Here is a 20273-nt window from a genome sequence, read left to right on the forward strand (position 1 = left end):
GAGGAAAGGACAGCAAGGGCTGGTGGTATGTCACTACAATCCCAGCACTTGGGTGGCTTAAACAAAAGGATGGTTAGAATACTTTGGGTTATATAGCAGAATTGTCTAATGGCAGCATGTAGCTGCACACGATATACTATGATCGCACCAATATAGTGCCATTCGCTGTCACACAATGGCAGCTCAAAAAAAAAAATTTTAATTCGTTAAAAAGATGCTGTGAATTATAAATTATAAATAAATTTGGAACCTGATCTTCAGATTAATTTAATTACAGAACTGCATCTACCTACTCTCTTTAGTGTCATTAAGTTGGGAAGGCTTGACATTACCCTTTCTTGCAGACTCCAGACTGGCTTCATCTCCAACTCCCCGAGGGGTGATCTGTAACAATTCCTCGTCTTGCACACTAAAGGAGGGAAAGACAGAAGCCCGGCTGAGAAATTCTAGTCGTATGCTCACAAATCTGTCTGATGGGCAAGATCAAATATTTTAGCTCCCCTAGATAGGGTCGTAGAAGCTGAGCAGACTGACTCACCTTTCAGAACCTGCTCTCCTTTAAGTGCCTTTCAGTAAAAATGGAATGATTAAAAACAGTCACAAAGATCAGAATAGTGTAGAACACTGCTTTTTGGATATGCAAATAAGAACACACTTGTATGCTCAGGGACCACTGGGGAATTCTAAGAACCAGAGGTTGGAAAGTGGACAAGACAGAGCCACTGCACTCATGAGCTCGCTACAGCCATGGTTGTTTGCACAACATCTGCACAAGATCAAGCCTGTCAACATTCTAGCATATAAAGGGGAGGGGTTCTTGAGCCCACACCCCTAACTAAGGAGTTACAGACAGACCATTGATTCTGAGGGAGAGTTAGTTTCCTTCAGGGGTATGGGGCTCCTTGTAAGCTGAGATTGAGTACACTCTCCAGTGGCTGGTCCAAACCTTCGAGTAATGGAGATATGGTTCAATGTTGTATTTTTTTTTGTTTGTTTGTTTGTTTTGTTTTTGTCTTTTTAAGACAGGATTTCTCTGTGTACCACTGGCTGTCCTGGAACTCAGATATCTGCTAGTCTCTGCCTCCTGAGGGCTGAGACTAAAGGCATGCATGACCACGTCTGGCTGAGAAATGGTTCAGTGTTAAGAGCTCTGGGTTCGATCTCTAGCACCCACAGGATGGCTCGCAGACACCTGTAACTCCAGTTCCAGGGAACAGGATGCACTCTTTTGGACTCTTCAGGCACTAGACACAAATGTGGTACACAAATATATGTTCAGGGAAAAGAAATACACATAATTTTTTTTTGAGACAGTCTCTATCTGTAGACCAGGATGGCCTTGAACTCACAGAGATCCACCTACCTCTGCCTCACAAAAAAAGAATGTGCCACCAAGTCCTGCTCTACATAAAAGTAAAATAAAAACTCTTTAATCTCTATCAATGAACCACACTTCCAGCCCACCCCCTCCAATTTTAAGGTTAGGTAAAAGTAATTTGTAGCCAAAATTTTACGGATAATGAATGACCAGTTATCACAGATCTTAAAAGAAGAAACTGGAAGATTATAAATAAAATTAAACTTTTTGGGCCAGGTGTGCTATTTTATGCCTTTAATCGCTCGGGAGGCAGCAGCTAGAGCTCCGTGAGTTCCAGAACAGCCAGGGCTGCACAGATCCTGTCCATAAATAAATAAATAAATAAATAAATAAATAAATAAATTCTCTCATACTTTCACCAGTCATAATCACTACCATATCTGAGAAACTCAGAGAATTAAGTGTGTGCTAACTGCCACTGTTATCTAAAACAAATAAAAAAGGTTTCCCAGGAAATAAAATAAAGAGGATGAAACTAAATGATCCTTAAATTTTCTTCTAACACCATGACCTAAACCTAGGCCCCTCAATAGTAATTAGAGATGAAAATATCAGCTTCACAGACAAAGGCTCCTTATGACTCACCTGCAGCCATCTGATTTATTAACTATCTCTTCAGAAGAGTCAGACCCTTAGAAAACAAAGAACAAAACCCAAAAATCACTCAAGGTTTTTAATTAAAAGGGTCAAAAATGTTTCTTGCAAAACATACCATAGTTCATCCAGAAATATTTATAATGCATATTTTGTATAAGTAATGTCACATTATATAAATAATGCTCACGGTGTGGCAGGTTCTAACATATGTGGCAACACAGAGTAGCGACGGAAAGCATGGACTCCGAAGCCAACTTCCTACATCCAAATTCTTTTTTGTTGTTGTTTGGTTTTTGAGACAGGGTTTCTCTCTGTAGCCCTGGCTGTCCTGGAATTCACTCTGTAGACCAGGTTGGCCTAGAACTCAGAGATCTGCCTGCCTCTTGAGTGCTGGGATTGAAGGTGTGCACCACCGCCTGACCATACTTCCAAATTCTTAACCTTGTTTACTTAATTTTCTCATGCATAAAATTAGTAACTGCCTCAGGACCAATATCTTCGATACAACAGCACCTAAGATGCGGTTCAGTGCCCTAAATAGGAACTGATATGAACTGCACTACTTTTATTGACACATCTGTGTGTGTAATGTAGATGTCAGAGGACAACGCACTGGAGTTGGTTCTCTCCTTCCACTATGTAGACTCTAGAAATTGAATTTAGGTTATCAAGCTGGTGGCAAGTGCTTCACCAACACAGTCATCTTACCACCTGTACAAAGCAACAGAATTGTTGATGGATATATTATGATTAGAAGACATACAAGTTAATTTCAAGTAAATCCAATAAATGTTATAAAGATACATGTGATGGAGGAAGTTCCTTCTACATACATGGTGGTGCAGGGAACTCGAAATAGAACCATTCTTCCTAATTTGATTATTTATTTATTTTTAGATAGGGCTCTTCTCCATGTATCCCAGGTTGACCTCAAACTCATGATTCTCCTGCTTCAGTCTCTCAAGTGCTGGATGACAAACTCAGTCACCAGATGGTTAGAGTCCTGTTTGAGCTTTGAGCTCATTTCTTTTTTTTCCCCTTTCTTTTTGGCTGACTGGAGACTGAGTGCAGGGCCTGAAGGTTTCTTAGATCTCTCTAAATGTTTTTTTTGTTTGTTTATTTGTTGTTTTTCGAGACAGGGTTTCTCTGTAGCTTTGGTGCCTGTCCTGGAACTAGCTCTTGTAGACCAGGCCTGCCTCTGCCTCCCGAGTGCTGGGATTAAAGGCGTGTGCCACCACCGCCCAGCAGATTTCTCTAAATGTTAAGGCAACTAATCATATTCTTTTTTATTTTGACTTTATATTTTTTCAAAATTTACTTACATTTATAACCAGACATCTTCTTTTATTCCTTTTTATAAAGTAAGATTCTACAAGGTGTGAAGTGTCAACTTTTACATAATTTAGAATTCACGATAGAGCCCATAAAATTATTGTACTTCATTTACCAAAATTCAGAGCAACACATATAAATCACAATCAAGATTTTTGATAAAATTTTAACCTAAACAACCTAGCAATTATTTCGAACTTCATGAAACCTGAGACCCTTACCTAATTCAATGTACACAGATTTCTTTCGAGGCCGTGCCTGCTGATTTTTCTTCGTCGATCTCACAATTCCAAGGTTAGAAAGCTGGACACTGAGACTGTCTTTCTGTTAAACCGTAGAGAATGCCTAAGTTTTATTTTTCGAAAATTTCCTTTGTTTTTCCAAAACTAATTATAATCATGAGTATTTCCTAAGTATTAAAACAAAAATTTAAAGCTGATAATCTGTGTTTCCAATCATATTTGAGAAGACTGGCAACATAAAATACATTTTCAAAAAAAATAAATGGTAAGAGGAATGCCTGAGGGGGAGGTTACAAAGAAGAAACAGAGGTAGCAAGGCTGGGAGTCAAGTGAAAGACCCATGAAAATGTCTTAGTGTTCTTTAACACATGTACTGATGTAAAAAAAAATAAACCAGGCACTATAGAGATGACTCAGTGGTTAAGAACACAGGCTACTCTTGCAAAGAACCCAAAGCACCTGCATTTATATGCACAAACCCACACAGACACACACATTAATTAAAGATAAAAATAAATCTAGTCAGGCAGTGGTGACACACGCCTTTAAACCCAGTGCTCTGGAGGCAGAGTCAGAAGGATCCAAGTTCAAGATCTACAGAGTGAGTTTCAGGACAGTCAGGGCTACACAGAGAAACTGTCTCAAAAAAACAAGAAATAAAATAAATCTAAACCATTTAAATAAAAACATTTTAAAAAGGACTAATGACAGTCATAAAATCCCAGTATTCCTATGAACAGTAAAGGTATACTTTGTAATCTCTGTTATCTGGTCACATACAGAGTAAGTCATTATGTTAAGTTGAAGTAATTTTCAAATGCTTACATGAGAGCAATGTTCTTGTTTCTGTTTCAGACAAGCATCAGAGCTGAAGTTATAAAACGGGAAGATTATAAGGTGTCTCTTGATCACAACAGGTTCCCTGCACTTCTAAGTTCATAATTCTTACTTATTGGAACACTTGTCCAGCCACTTAGTTTACCAGTATTCTCTCTTTACTAAGTTTTCATGTAAATCCACTCAGTCACTAATTCACAACGCTAATGCTTAATAAATAATGCCAGAAAAGAAACCAGAAAACAGCTTTACCAAGGTGTCATTTCCAGACTCAATCTGCCGAAGTCTTTTGACTCGGTTTCGGTAGCCCACACTCTGGATGATAGAAGTGTCCTCATTCAAAGGTTCAGAAGAATTTTTAGTTTTTGAAAAGCTGTAACTGCTTGCAACTTTGAAACATAAAGTATCATGTTTTAGTTAGAAGAAAACAATAATCTTCCTTAAATACCCAAAAAGAATACTGTATTTGCTCTGTGCTGTGTAAGGATAATGCAAACAACGAAACAAGCCTGGTGATGGCGGCAGCACACACCTTTGATCCCAACACTGGAGTGGCAGAAGCAGGAGAGTCACTAAATTCCAGGATAGCCAAGGCTACACAGAAAGACCCCCTCTTGAGAAACAAACAAAAAAAAAACAATTCATTATAGATATATTTAATTGTTTCATTGTATGTTTGGGGCAGATTCTGTGTATCCCTGATTAGACTGGAATTTGGCAGCTTTGAAATCACAGAGATCCATCTGCCTCTGCCTCCTGAGTGCTAAGATTTAAGGTGTATGCCACCATGTCTATCTACCTTTAATTTCTAATTTACTCTTTAATTTACATGTATGTGTGTATGTATGCATATGTTCACGTGTAGCACGTGGGTGTAGGTGCCTGTAGAAGTCAGCAGGCACTGGACCCCAGAGTTGTAAGCCACCTGCTGTCATTGATGAAATCTAAATCTAGGTCCTCTGTAAGAGCAGCAGCTAAGCATTCTTAATTATTGAGCCATCTCTCCTGATTATCTAAATTTTTTTTATATAATTTTGGTTTCTTTTTTTTTTTAATTAATTTTATTTATTATATATAGTGTTCTGCCTGCCTGTATGCCTGCAGGCCAGAAGAGGGCACCACATCTCATTACAGATGGTTGTAAACCACCATGTAGTTGCTGGGAATTGAACTCATGACCTCTGGAAGAGCAATCACTGCTTTTAACCTTTGAGCCATCTCTCCAGCCCCCTAAAGAATTTTTTTAAAGTCCAGTTTGGAAATTCAGAGACTATGCAAGTTATTTTCATAGCCCCTACACACTTAAAAACTAATAAATTTACCCATTCACAAACTTACCATATTTCTCTCAATTTAAGGAGTAACAATATAAGGTGCACCACTACTGTTTACACCACTAAGAAAGGAAACTTAAGCAATGACATACAATTGATAAAATGCTCCAATTTCAGAGACATTAAAATATACATTTCAGGAATGAAAAATAAAATGTAAGGCTGATAGGAATGGTTTAAAATAATACAGGCTGGCAGGATGGCCCAGCAGGGCCAAATGCTTGCTAACTGCCTTTACTCACTGGCCCTGGGCCCAGGAATCCTGGGTACGGACCTGACCAGGCCAGTGTTAAAATAAAGTTTGCTTTAATTAGACAATTGTATATTTGTTCTTTTTCCTTGAAATTTTCAGGTTTAAACCCATGTAAATGAAGGGGAAAAAAAGTTGCTCTCTGATTTCCAAATGTGTGACCCAGGAAATGCATGTCTGCACTCAAACAAACTACTTAAAGCAATAAAAATTTTAAAGTTAGGGCCAGTGAGTAAAGGCAGTTAGCAACAACCCTGAAGGTCTCAGCTCAACCCCTAACGCCCACATAGTAGAAGGAAAGAAGCAACTCCTGAAAGCTGTATGGATCTGCACATGTATGCTGTGGCAGGTCTAAGTCACACCCCGCTATACACACACACAAACAAAAGTAACTTAAAAAAAAAAATTAGGACTGGAGAGATGGCTTAGTAGTTATAAGAGCACTGGCTGCTCTTCCAGAGGACCCAGGTTTGATCCCCAGCATCCACATGGTGGCTCAAAACCATTGTAACTGATTCCAGAAAATTCAACTCCTTCTGGAGTCTGCAGGCAGCAAGCATGCATCTGACATACATGAGCTTAGTTAGGGTTTCTGCTGTTGCAGTGAAACACCATGACCAAAGTTGGGGAGGAAAAGGTTTGGCTTACACTTTATATAACAATTCATCATCTAAAGCAGTAAGGAAAGGAACTCAGGCAGGACAGGAACCTGGAGGTAGGAGCTGATACAGAGGACAGAGAATACTGCTTACTGGCTTGCTTATCATGGCTTGCTCAGCCTGCTCTTACAGAACTCAAGATCAGCAGTGCAGGGGTGACCAACTCATAATGGGCTGGGCCCTCCTACATCAGTCACCAAGTAAGAAAATGCCCAACAAACTTGCCTACAGCCCAATCTTATGAAGTTATTTTCTCAATCGGGGTTCCCTCCTCTCAAATGACTCTAGCTTGTGTTAAGTTGACATAAAATTAGCCAGCACATACATGTAGGCAAAATTCCTATACACATGAAATAATTTTTATTAATTGTAATTTAAAATTAAAAAAAAATATAGAGAGAGATTAAAGAGGCTGTGTAGAGAGCTCAGTAGCTGCATGACATGGGGACTTGAACTTGATTCCCAGCGCTCACATAAACAGCTGGGCATGGGGAACGCAGACACAAGGGATCCCAGTCTAATTGGCAAGCACCATGTACCAGTGGAAACCCTGTCTCAAAAAGCCACGTGGATTGCTCCTGAGGAACAATACTTGAAGATGACCTCTGGGCTCAATACAAATACAGACTCAACCGCCCCAACCCAAGCTCCCTCCAATAAATAAAACATAATTCCAGGCACAGATTTAACGTAACCAGACCAAAGTCTCACCACTTATTCACATAAAATAGCTTGGAAAACTTCCCAGGTTCCCCAGCCAGCCCTCGAGCATACAACACTTACACTGTATTCCTGTATCGAGCTCAAAAGCATCAGTGATTTTCAGCAGCTCTTCAACAAGTTGACTAAACCTTGTACTTCCTTGCAGGCTTCTGAAATTAATTGTTTTGAGATATGTGATTAATTTTAAGCACACTAAAATAAAGACATGCAAACACATAGATTCTAAGTTTCCTAATAGCAGGAAGCACAAACTCAAAGAATCAGTAAAAATAAACACACACATACCAGTGACATCACATTATAATCACTGACACGAGAAAAAACTTGTGGGCACACTTATTTTGCTTTGATTTTGTGTCTGTGTTCATTCTCTTTTTGACTATACTTCTTCTTCTTTTTTTTTTTTTTAAGAAAGGCTTTCTCTGTGTAACAACAGCTCTGGTTGCCCTGGAACTCACTCTGTAGACAAGAGTGGTCTCGAACTCAGAGAATTTGCCTGGCTCTCCCTGATGGAATTAGACTGTATTGATTTTTAAAATATTTTGGTCACTCATACAAGACCACCAAAAGCCTAAATCTCCCTAATATTAGTAGGATCCTGGGCTAGGCATGGCTGTGCAGCCTGTGATCCTAGCACTTGATAGGCCAAGATGGAGGGATTAACTCAAGGCCAATGCGGGCTACAAGGGCAGAGTAGCACAGTCTGTAATCTCAACTGAGCTGAGAGGATCTGGAGTTTGAGGCTAGCCACAGTAATTTCAAGGCCAAACAGAGACTGCCACAAAGTTCCACCTGGAATGCAGAGTAGACATAAATCAAGAGCAGATTCTTAACATCCCAAACCAACCTAACCCCTCACTGCCAGCTCTGCTTCTCAGATTTCCATCAAATAGACCACCAAAATCCAAAGACAGATTTAGGTTTACATAGAACAAAATTAACTCCCCCTTTAAATATCTGCCCACTGTGTATTAAACACTGGAGAAACAACAGTACTAGTGAAGGAGATGAAGGCACTGCCCTAATAAAACTAACTGTAGGAACAATGTTTGAGACACTGAAGTGCAGCCCCATCTGAGATAGACTGTTGATTCTTCTGTATTCAGAACAGTCAGAAAAGAAAATATATTATCTGTGGCCATAGCAGCCAAGTGCTCCTGATCACATTTGGTGTTGGAAGCTAAGCAGGATGGGGGCTAGTGAGCATGTGGATGGGAAATAAGGCACTCAGTTGCTAAGACTGGGTGATGGCAGATGTCCCAAGAACATCCAAGGAAATAATCTTAGAAATAATCTGTTCGCTAAGCACTTTAAAAAAAATCTATCTATCTATCTATCTATCTATCTATCTATCTATCTATCTATCTATCTATCTATCTATCTATCTATCTATCATGCATACAATGTTCTGTCTGTATGTATGCCTGCAGGCCAGAAGAGGGCACCAGACCTCATTACAGATGGTTGTGAGCCACCATTTGGTTGCCGGAAATTGAACTCAGGACCTTTGGAAGAGCTCTTAACCTCTGAGCCATCTCTCCAGCTCCCAGCACTTTTGAGACAGGGTCTCCTACAGTCCAGGCTGGCCTCCCACACACCTTCACAGGCGGATCCTCTAACCCCCACCTCCTGAGGGCTGCTGTCCCAGGTATGTGAAACCACGCCTGCCTTTATTTTATTATTTTGTGTGTAAGTCTGTCTTGTCTGCCTACATGTGTGTGCAACATGTGCACGACTGTGCCCACAGGTCAGAAGACTCCCCATTGGACCTGAGTTATAGACAGCCGTAAGCTACAAATACCCTTAACCTCTGAGTCAACTTTCCAGCCCTTATTCTTAAATCTAAAAAAAGTAATCAATTGACTAATTAATTAACTAGCTAACTAAATGATTAATTAGGAAGGAGTGTGTGTATATGCCACAGTTCATGTTTGGAGGCCAGAGCACAAGTCGCAAAGAGGCAGGCCTCGCCTTCCATCATATGGGTCTTGGGAACCAAACTCGGGCCGCCAGGCTTGACAACACCTTTACCTGCTCAGCCATCTGCGCTGCGAGACATCTGGCTTTGGTGGTACCGACATGAACTAACTCAGAGGCCTGTGTCTACCCGGCAAGCCCCCCACCAACTAGTATGCCTCTCGCCCCCAAACACATTCCCGTCTATTTTTCTTTTGATGAATGGTTTTACGGAACATTACCTACATATGAATCTCTACTTTTTTCCATGCCATTGTGCTTCCAACCTCTCATGATTACAGATTATATACCTTTTGGTTATTTCACTCTTACACAAAGGACATTGTGAAGGCCCTTTCTTCTGGTTAAGAAGTTTCAGCATACAAAATCTATAAATTAGAAAGAAAGAAAAAAAAAAACCAACAATTTAAGTTAATTTTCTTTCGTAGAAAGAACACCCAAAAAGTAACAGCCATGAAGATAATTTCACAACTGCCCTTAAGAGTCATTTAAAGGGTAATGACAGGTAAATTACAATGATTTTTCAGTAATTATTTTTAGATGCTGCATAAGCAGAAAATCAAGCCATGTAAGAAATAGCCTATGAAAACTGAACTTAACCTGCATATGACTTACTATTATGATCAAACAAAACATTAAAAAATTAACACAGCATATTTAATGATATATTCAAAATTATTTCATGCAGTATAATCAGATAGAAATGATTAAGTAGCTAATATAAAATGGTTGTATTCTTTTAAAAGCTCATCGCCTAGGGTCTGGGCTATAAACACTTCAGTGATAAAGCACCTGCCTAGTATACACAAGCCCAGGTTTGCCCCCGGGACCAAATAAAAGAATCTCTGTGGCTCATGACAAAGCTACAGTAGCTAAGACAATAAGGTTCTGAAGCTAGGTGCCATGGCACACCTTTAATCCAACACCCAGGAGGTAGAGGCAGGTGAATCTGAGTCAAAGTCAGCTTGGTCTACAGAGTGAGTTCCAGGACAGCCAGGCCTATCCAGTGAAACCCTGGCTCAAAAGGAAACAAACAAAAAACCACAAGAAAAATAAAAAAATAAGTCGATCATACACAATAGTTTAACAGGCACTGATATAGAAGCCAACAACAACAATTATTTCCATTATTACTTTCTTTCCCCCATCCTCTACCCCAAAACAAGGTTTCTCTGTCTAGACCTGGCTACCCTGAAATCCACTTCATAGACCAGGCTGGATCCACAAGGATCCACTTGTCTGAGTATTGGGCCTAAAGGTGTGCCGGGCTCCATCATCATCATCATCATTATTTTAATGTAAACTTCTTGAAGCAGAATCATACAGCTATGTTGCCTTGGACCATCGCCAGAGAGAAGTGGCAGAAGCCATCAAGAAATTCGTGGGAAGGCCGGGCGATGGTGGCGCACGCCTTTAATCCCAGCACTCGGGAGGCAGAGGCAGGTGGATCTCTGTGAGTTCGAGACCAGCCTGGTCTACAGAGCTAGTTCCAGGACAGGCTCCAAAGCCACAGAGAACCCTGTCTCGAAAAACCAAAAAAAAAAAGAAATTCGTGGGACTTTATCTAAACCAGTGAGGTGACAAGGAAAAAGAGCAAGACAGTGGAAATAGACCTCTGGATCTTTGTTTAGGAGAGAAGGATGGGAAGAATCAGAATTCAGAAAGGGGGCTGGAGACATGGCTCAGAAGTTAAGAGCACTGAACCGGTGGTAGCAGCGCACGCCTTTAATCCCAGTACTCGGGAGGCAGAGGCAGGCAGATCTCTGTGAGTTCGAGACCAGCCTGGTCTGCAGGAGCTAGTTCCAGAACAGGCTCCAAAGGTACAGAGAAACTCTGTCTCGAAGAAAAAACAAACTAACAAAAAAACCCAAAGAAGTTAAGAGCACTGGCTGCTCTTCCAGAATACCTGGGTTCAGGCTCAATTCCCAACACCAACAGGGCGGCTCACAACCAGCTGCAATTCTAGTTCCAGGGGATCCAACACCTTCTTCTGGCCTCCATGGGCACCAGGCACACACATGGTGCAGTCATCCAGGCAGGCAAAACACTCATACATATAAAACAATAAAGTTTAAAAGAAAAAAATTCTTTCTTTTTCCCTTCCTCCTCCTCTATCTCTTTTCCTCTTTCTAAAACAGGGTCTTAAGCTATAATCCAGGCTGGCCTGGAACTCATTATGTGGTCCACGTGTGACGGCTATTCTTGGTTATCAACTTAACTACATATGGAATTAACTACAACCCAAATAGCTAACCACACCTATGAGGGCTTATTTTTCTCCCTCAAATAAATCATTTGAAGCAGTTAGAGCTACCTTTAATCTGGTAGTCTGGGCCATGCCTCCTGCTGGCAGCCTATATAAAGGACATAGAAGGAAGCTTGCTCTCTTTTTGTTTGTCTACCTGCTCTCAATAGCAGGTCCATTACTTCCCTGTCACTAGAGGCCAATTCTTTGGGCTTCTGGTGTCTATTGAAGACCAGCTAAGACATCCAGCCTTGTGGACTAAAAAACTACTGGATTCTTGAGCCTTCCATTGGTAAATAGCCTATAAGGCATTCTAATAAATAACCCTAAATATTTTCACACCCCCCCCATACACACACACACACACAGAGACAGACAGACAGAGAGAGAGAGAGAGAGAGATCCGCCTATCACCCCAAATGCACTCTCTCTACTTTTCTGTTCATGTGTCAGGACGTGAGCTCTGGGCTGCTGTTTCAGCACCATGCCTGCCTGCACACTGCCATGCTCCTGCCCTGACACAGTGGTGGACTCCTAGCTCTCTAAGACTGTACGCTCCAATTAAATGCTTCCTTCTATAATCTGCCTTGGTTACAGTGTTTTCTCATAGCAACAGTAACTAAGACACATTGTAAACCATCATGTCTGGCTTAAATATTTTCATTTTAAAGGCAACATACAGTAGATGTGTTGGCTCATTATTTAGGAGGCAGAAGCAGGAGGATCACAGTAAGTTCAAAATCAGTCTGGCCTACACAATGAGTTCAAGGTTACACAGGGTTACAGAAGTGAGTCTCAAAAAACAAGAGAAAGGAAAGCAACAACAAAAAAGGAAAAAGAAAAATCAAACACTCCTAGGGAAGACAGCTTCCTTCAGAAAGAGACCCTGACACAAGAGAAAGGCAAAAGGATCAGAAGGGAAGGGGATAACAACAACAACAACAACAACAACAACAACAAAAACCCAGCAGCATAGAGCCAGGAGTCAAGGAGCTCCTTGACTGTTGGGAGCTGCCTCCAGACGGAAGCAACTCTGCCAACAGTGGCATTTTAGCTCCTTAAGACTCATTTTGAATTTCTGACAGCTAGAACTGCAATAATACCGGGAAATGTTTAAACAAACAACAAAAAGGACAAAATTCTTAATAGTCATCCCTCAAAATGGGGGAGATAGGTCCCAGGGATACCATAATCTTTGGATACTCAATCCCCTAACATAAAAAAACATATAGTTTACTTAAAATACATAACATAAAAAATACAAATGATAGGGGCTGGAAAGATAGTTCAGTGGTTAAGAACACTAGCTGTTCTTCCAGGGGACCTGAGTTTACTTCTCAGCACCCATATGTGGCAGATCACGACTGTCTCTAACTCCGGCTCTGGGAGATCCAACACCCTCCTCTAGCCTCCACGGGTAACCATACATATGTGCACGCACACATTCACATAAACATAGACACACAAATATAAATAATTATTTTTAACCACATGATGCATATTTCTGACTTTATATTGTTTAGGGGACAATGAAAAGAAAATTCTGCATATATTCAATGAAGACACAATTTGTTTCCTGAATAGTTTCGACCCACGGTTGGTTGATTCAGCCAATACATAACCACCACCTCTAGATATGAAGGGCCACACGGAACTAGAATCATTGATATTAATGAACTGTAGCCTAAATACACAGTGTTCATATCTCTATCTTCACCCGCATCATGAAGCAGGCAAACACTGCACCTTTTTAGTGGGAAGAGCAGGACATAAACAGAAATGACAAACTGGGAAGGCTGAACAAAATGTGCCTATTTCACAACTGCTTTCAGTCTACATTCACCCTTGGACACCAAAAACAGACGAAACAGCTGTTCAAAGGGACGCTACAGATTCTTTTAGATAAGCAATGCCAAAACTTTACCAAGAACTATGGTGATGGCCAATATATATGATGAATTCATAACTACTCCCTGAGGAAGAAAAACAAGTTTAACTGAAAAACCAGTGCCTCTATAGAGCTGTGTAATGATGAACACGCACAAAAGTTAATAACGGATCCACAAAATTGTTCACTTACCTGCAAAATATGTGATCGCACTTTGTGGAAATGGGTTCTTTGATCAATTCCAAACTAGACAGGTACAAGGACAAAGTAGAGAGAGAGAAAAAAAAAAATGAGGTTAAGTTCTTTATAAGCAAATGGTTTTTTAAGTAGAGGTTCAGCTTTGAATTGCTATAACTGAGCCTGAGTATAGATTTAAGGGAATGGTTCTTCACTTGGTGGGGGGGTGTCAAATCACCCGTTCACGGGGGTCACCTAAGATCATCGGAAAACACACATTTACATTATGATTCGTAACAGCAGCAAAATCAGTTACTGAGTAGCAGTGAAATAATTTTATGGTTGGGCATAGTGATATTTTTGCTTTAACAAATAAAGCTTACCTGAAGATCAGAGTGCAGAGCTAAGCCACTAGAGGCAGTGGTGGCACATGCCTTTCAATGCCAGTACTTGGGAGTTCAATGCCTTTAATCCCAGCACTAGGGAGGTAGATAGGAAGGGATATGGCTGGGTGGAGAGAGGAATACAATGTGGGAGGAGATAGGAGCTCGTTACAGTCTAAGGTGCAGTCTGAAGCAGTCAGACAGAGGACAAAGTCTGAGCATACAGTCCAAGGATTCCTAGAGACAGAATCTCAACCCTTTAGGTCTGAGCATTGGTAGAGGTAAGAACTCTACGGCCTGGCTGGCTGCTTTGCTTCTCTGATCCTGCTTTCAACCCCAAATATCTGACTCTGAGTTTTTATTATTAAGACCAGTTAGAATTTAGGCTACAGTTGGGGGTCACCATAGCACCAGGAGCTGCAATAAAGAGTTGCAGCATTAGGAAGGTTGAGAACCATGATTTAGGACAATTTAATATTAAACGTCTGTCACGCAGGGAGCAAGGGACAAGGAGAAAGTATGATCTTGCTGGGTGTGGAGAAGCCTCCAGCCCTGTGGAGGCAAGAGCACTCAGCTCTATCCTGAGAGTTCCAGACGAGCCAGGCCTCCACATCGAGACCCTGTCTCAAACAGAACAAAACAAAAAAACCAAACAAAGATCCTTCACTGAGTATTCAGAAACATAACAGAAATGCTGATCTCCACAAAGATCTACCCTACTGCTAGCATTGAAAAGATTAGCTAGGTTGGGAATGTAGCTCAGCAGTAGAGCACCTTCCTAGCACATTCAAGGCCCTGGGTTTAACAACTTCTCCCGTCCCCCACCACAAGCCGATTTCATATTGATTATTCTCACTTTTTCAGCCAGCATTTTGAATGCATATCCTGAATCTTAACTAAACGCCACAAATGGAAAGCTGTGCACAGTGTGGTAGTGCATCCCCACAGTTCCAGAACTTGAGAAATAGAAGCAGGAGAATGAAGAGTTCAAGGTCATCCTCAGCTAAGAAGCAAGGTCAAGGTCAAAAAATCAAAACATCTCAAAAAAATCAAACCAGTGGCTGCAAAAATGGTTCTGTGTTAAGAGCACTTGTTACTTTTCCAGAGGACCTAACCAGTTCCCGGTACCCGTATCACCTGGCTCGTAACTGTCAGCAGCCACAGTTCTAAAGGACCAGATACATGTTCCTGGCTTCTCCAGGAACCCAAACACATGTGACATAACCTGATATGGATGGACACACATAAAAAAACATTAAAAAAAAAAAAAAGAAAGTAACTTTTGCCTTGTAGTAATCTTTCCCTTAGTTATAAGATTTTTTAAAATATTGACTTTTGTGTGCATGTGTGCCAGAGGATGTATGTGGGCCACATTTATGTACTGTCCTTGTCCTTGGGAGCCAGGTGTCAGATTCCCTGCACTAGAGTTACAGGCTGTTGTCAATCTCCTGATGTGGGTGCTGGGAACTGAACCTGTGTCCTCTGGAAGGAGCAGCTCTTCCGCCTCTGCAGCCCCAGTTAAAAGTTTTCACTTGAACTGTGTGTGAATACATGTATAGAGGCCAGAACTACTCTGGAGTTAGTTCTCTCCATATTTATGAGGGTTGCACGGATCAAATTAAAGTCACCAGGCTTGTGCAGCAAGTGCCTTTACCTACCAAGCCCACACCATCCCTAACAAAATATGAACCATCCCTTTGTGCCTTACAAATGTTAGGCAAGTGCTCTCCCACTGAAGTGCTCTGCTTTCCTAAGTAACTGGTGACAGGTCAGGTATGACATCAAATCAGATGCCAGGATATCAAAGTGTTTGTGACCAAGTAACCTTAATTTTACTTAATATGGTCCCAAAGGCTACCAGTGATGATGTCGGTTTTCTTACTGTCTCACTATGAAGGTTAGGCTAGCTTTGAATTCATGATCCCATTTGGCTCAGTTATCAAGTCCTGGGATTCTAAGGCATATGACACCATACTAGGCTGGTAATTTAGATATACCGCAACAAGGCTATAAAATGTTCCCTGTAAATGAAAAGGTAAAAGTTCATTGAAGGCATGTATGCATATAGGGATTTTTTTTTTCCATAGTGTAAGCAGGGTTCAGTACTAGTTGAGTTTTTAGACACCCACTAGGAATCCTGGAATGTACCCCACCTATGGATATGTCAAGCCTACTGTACATTTTCTTTTTTGATTGCTTCACAGCACCTTAAAATGTATTTATCAGGCAACAGTGGTACATGCCTTTAATAGCAGCACTATGGAGGCAGAGGCAGGTGGATCTCTGTGAGTTCGAGGCCAGCCTGGTCTACAAAGTGAGCTCCAGCACAGCCAGGGCTGTTACACAGAGAAACCCTGTCTTGGAAAACAAACTAAAATGTGCCTATTTACTCCGTGTGTACAGTGGGCAATGCGAGAGAGAATACACTTGCCATGGTGCACCCGTGGAGGTCAGAGAACAATGAGCAGGTCCTGAGGAGCAGACTCAGGTTGGTGGGCATGGCAGTATCTTACTGCATAGGATCATCTTTTGTTTTTTATTTTTCGAGACGAGCTTTCTTGAAACAGCTCTGGCTGTCCTGAAACACACTCTGTAGACCAGCCTGGCCTCAAACTAACAGAGATCTACCTGCCCCTGCCCCCCAAATGCTACGATTAAAGACAGGTGCCACACCACTGCCTGGCTTGGAATTGCCTTTTTAACTGAGTATGAAAAAGTTCAAGCATTTGCACAAAAAAAAAAAAAAAAAAAAAAAAGGAAAATGAACTGCATGTACTATCATCCTGAAGGAGAAATGTGTTAAACAGAAAAACCACGCAGGGCAAAAGGACAGAGAATGGTGAAGTGCACATTGGTGGGTGTATATATAGAGAGAGAGGCAATAAAACGCATAAATGAGGAAGTGGCAGTGGAGGACGGCTGAGTCATGTAAGGAAACAAACCAGGCAATAATTGGAAAGGGAGCAGAAAAGCTAAACTGAGCAGGACCATGCTTGGTGTTTGTGTAAGGCTGCTGTGCTGAACTGGAATGATGGGGGCCTAGGGTTGAGGAGGGAGGTAGCTGGGAGCCCAGATGGCAGCAAACGTGCCTATTTTGTCCTTAGCTTCACTCTGCATGAGCTATATACACTGAGTTCTGGTGGTAAGGCCAATGTAAGACGTTAAAGAAGAGGGAAATACAACCCTCATGTTAAATGTAGAAAAGGGTCACAGGAAAGGCTGGGGGGAAGAGCATGCTGTAAAGGGCTTAGTCGTGTAATTCCTGTGGTCACGGGGCTCCTGACTCAGTCTGAAGGCTAGCTTCTCCTACCAGCTGTCTGTATGGGCAGAATAATCTCAGGTCACGCTTTCTCCCGGGTCCTCAGTTTTCACCTTGGCAGTCATCTGGGCTACTGCAAGAACACAGTTCCAACAAAAGAGACTGATTTGTCACTAGATCATGATTTCTGAGACAAGCTAGACACCAAACAAAGTTCTTAGCAAAAGAGAAATTGGATTGAGTCATGATAGCAGATGGCTTTCATTCTCACCACTGACTCAATTCTGAAATAATTATATTTCAGTATGGTAATTACAATCTGAGCTATATAAACACACTGTAAACACCAACTCTGAACAGATGAAAACTCCCATATGTAAAAAGGTAGTGACTGTTGCAGGAAGAGCTTGAAGACGAATAGGAATGAAAATGGGAAAAAAATTAAAATGTTTCTCTTCTAGCTTCTGATAAGAGTAAATGTTTACTATAAAACTCAAATGTTTCAAACACTTTTCATGTCATACAATATTTCCAGTCTACTGAGGATTTGCAGTTTGAGCTTCAACAGGGTGAATCACTGGGGAAAGAAGTTTAGGTCTGGGAAAAAAAAACTACCAGGTACCCATTTCAGCACATAAAAACTGTTAAGTAGGCCGGGCAATCCTAGCACTAGGGAGGCAGAAGCAGGTGGATCTCTGTGAGTTCAAGGCCAGTCTGGTCTACAAGAGCTAGTTCTAGGACAGCTAGGATTGTTACAGAGAAACCCTGTCTCGAAAAAACAAAAAAGAAGAAAAAAAGTGTCACATAGGCATAGTTAAAAGGGTGAAAAGAGCCACCCAGTGACAACAAGGGACAGCCAAACGAGCTGGATGTAGTAGTGCGTGTTTGTGGCTCCAGCAACTTGGGGAGGCTGAGATGAGATCACATGAGCACAGGACAAGGAGACATACAAGATCCCACCTTCAAAGTCACATCCTGAAAATAAAAATAAAGCTGCTCCCCACAAATAACTCAGGGACAGAGGAACATCAGTGCAGAGACCTAGGAACCGAGGCTCTGCTCTACAGCTACCCCAAGGAGCAACTTCTTTTTCTTTTTTAAATATTTATTTATTTATTATGTATACAATATTCTGTCTGTGTGCATGTCTGCAGGCCAGAAGAGGGCACCAGACCTCTTTACAGATGGTTGTGAGCCACCATGTGGTTGCCGGGAATTGAACTCATGACCTTTGGAAGAGCAGGCAATGCTCTTAACCACTGAGCCATCTCTCCAGCCCAACTTCTTTTCTTTTACTTTTTCTAGTGGTTGTTTTGCGTTGGTTTTGTTTTTTGAGACATGGCAGCCCAGGAATTTGCTATGTAGACCAGACTGGCCTCAAATACAGAGATCCCCTTGTCTCTGCTCCCAATGGCTGAGATTAAAGTAACAGTTTTTAGTCATGATCAATCAGTTATCCTTAAGAACTCACTGCATGGACTGGGGTGTGACTCAGCAGCAGAGTGTGCCCAGCACACATCAAATCTTGGATTAAACTCACACTAACACACAAGGGAGAAGGGTTTGTATAACTGAAAATCATCTGGATTGGGAATGCAGGTGTAACGCAGCACACCACGGAAAGGCCCTCAGTTCAATCCTAAGAACTGCAAGAAAATAACAAAGCAGTAGGCTCAGTTCCACTCTAGAACATTCCATATAAATGACTTTAAGCTTTAAAAATGACTATAGAGCTGGAGAGATGGCTCAGAGGTTAAGAGCAATGGCTGCTCTTCCAGAGGTCCTGAGTTCTCTTTGTGTGTGTGTGTGTGTGTGTGTGTGTGTTTGTTTTGCCCCTCCCCTACAGGATTTCTCTGTACAACAGTACTAGCTGTCCTGGAACTAGCTCTTGTTAGAGCAGGCTGGCCTTGAACTCACAGAGATTCACCTGCCTCTGCCTACCAAGTGCTGGGATTAAAGGCCTGTACCACCACCACCTGGTTCTGAGTTCAATTCCCAGCAACCACACGATGACTCAAAACCATCTGTAATGAGATCTGATGCCCTCCTCTGGCCTGCAGGCAGAATACTGTATACATATAAATTTTTTTTTTTTGGTTTTTCGAGATAGGGTTTCTCTGTGGCTTTGGAGCCTGTCATGGAACTAGCTCTTGTAGACCAGGCTGGTCTTGAACTCACAGAGATCCGCCTGCCTCTGCCTCCCAAGTGCTGGGATTAAAGGCGTGCGCTACCACCGCCCGGCAAAATAAATCTATTTAAAAAATAAAAATGACTACAGTGAACAGTCTAGTTTAAAAATTATGAAAATTGCCAGGTGGTGGTGCATGCCTTTAATCCCAGCACTCAGGGAGGTAGAGGCAGAAGGACCTCTGAGATTAAGGTCAGCCTGGTCTACACAGTGAGTTCCAGGACAGCCAGAACTATACAGTGAGACATGGTTAAAAAAATAAAAAAGGAGGCCTAAAGTTGACAGGTGCATACCGCTAATTCTCGCTTTGGAGGCTAAGGTAGGAGGACCAAAACCTTTGAGGGCCACCTCAAAGAAAAAGACAAGAGAGTGCAGCCAGAGGCTGAGAATGCTGAGTAACTGAAAGGAAAATGTACCAGTAACTTTCTTTCTTGCCTCTGTAGTTTTTATGTATCTGAATTTTTAACTGATGGTTTAATTTGCTAGAATGAGAAAGAATATTACATTTTTATGACTGAGTCCCGTGGGAATGTAAAATAAATGGACCCAAATGCCACATTATTGAAGACTTTTTGATCACTGTTTGCAATTATCCCCAGTAAGTTTAGGCTTTTCAAAACCAATCTTTCTCTTGCAATGATATTTCTGCCTCTGTGGCTCTGACAGTTCATGGATTTGCCTGTAAATCTCATGTAAGTCTTGTTTTTGTTTAGCTGCAATGCTGAGGGTAGATGCTAGCACTTTTCAAATCTTCTCCCTGAAAACACATCTTCCTTAATCTTATTAACTTGACTTCAAATATAA

The 20273-nt window shown here is 41.4% G+C and overlaps 1 protein-coding gene across 8 annotated transcripts in view; it reads right to left on the reverse strand.

Moving 5' to 3' along the window:
- The window catches only part of Brca1 (BRCA1 DNA repair associated), a 72359-nt gene that overhangs the window by 41945 nt on the left and 10141 nt on the right, over positions 1 to 20273 (reverse strand). For 7 of the 8 annotated variants that reach the window (XM_050156472.1, XM_050156469.1, XM_050156475.1 and 4 more), the window contains 7 exons: positions 13655 to 13708; positions 9620 to 9697; positions 7413 to 7501; positions 4639 to 4775; positions 3529 to 3631; positions 1964 to 2009; positions 333 to 409 (listed from right to left, as the gene is read on the reverse strand). In XM_050156472.1, coding sequence (XP_050012429.1) covers positions 333 to 409; positions 1964 to 2009; positions 3529 to 3631; positions 4639 to 4775; positions 7413 to 7501; positions 9620 to 9697; positions 13655 to 13708 — 584 coding nt within the window. Of the gene's footprint in view, positions 1 to 332; positions 410 to 1963; positions 2010 to 3528; positions 3632 to 4374; positions 4393 to 4638; positions 4776 to 7412; positions 7502 to 9619; positions 9698 to 13654; positions 13709 to 20273 lie in introns of those variants that run through there. The other variant, XM_050156474.1, reaches the window with a different exon arrangement.

Source organism: Alexandromys fortis, unplaced genomic scaffold (assembly GCF_014885135.2).
Source record: "Alexandromys fortis isolate MF-2015 unplaced genomic scaffold, M_Fortis_MF-2015_v1.1 scaffold_31, whole genome shotgun sequence".
Lineage (NCBI taxonomy): Eukaryota > Metazoa > Chordata > Mammalia > Rodentia > Cricetidae > Alexandromys > Alexandromys fortis.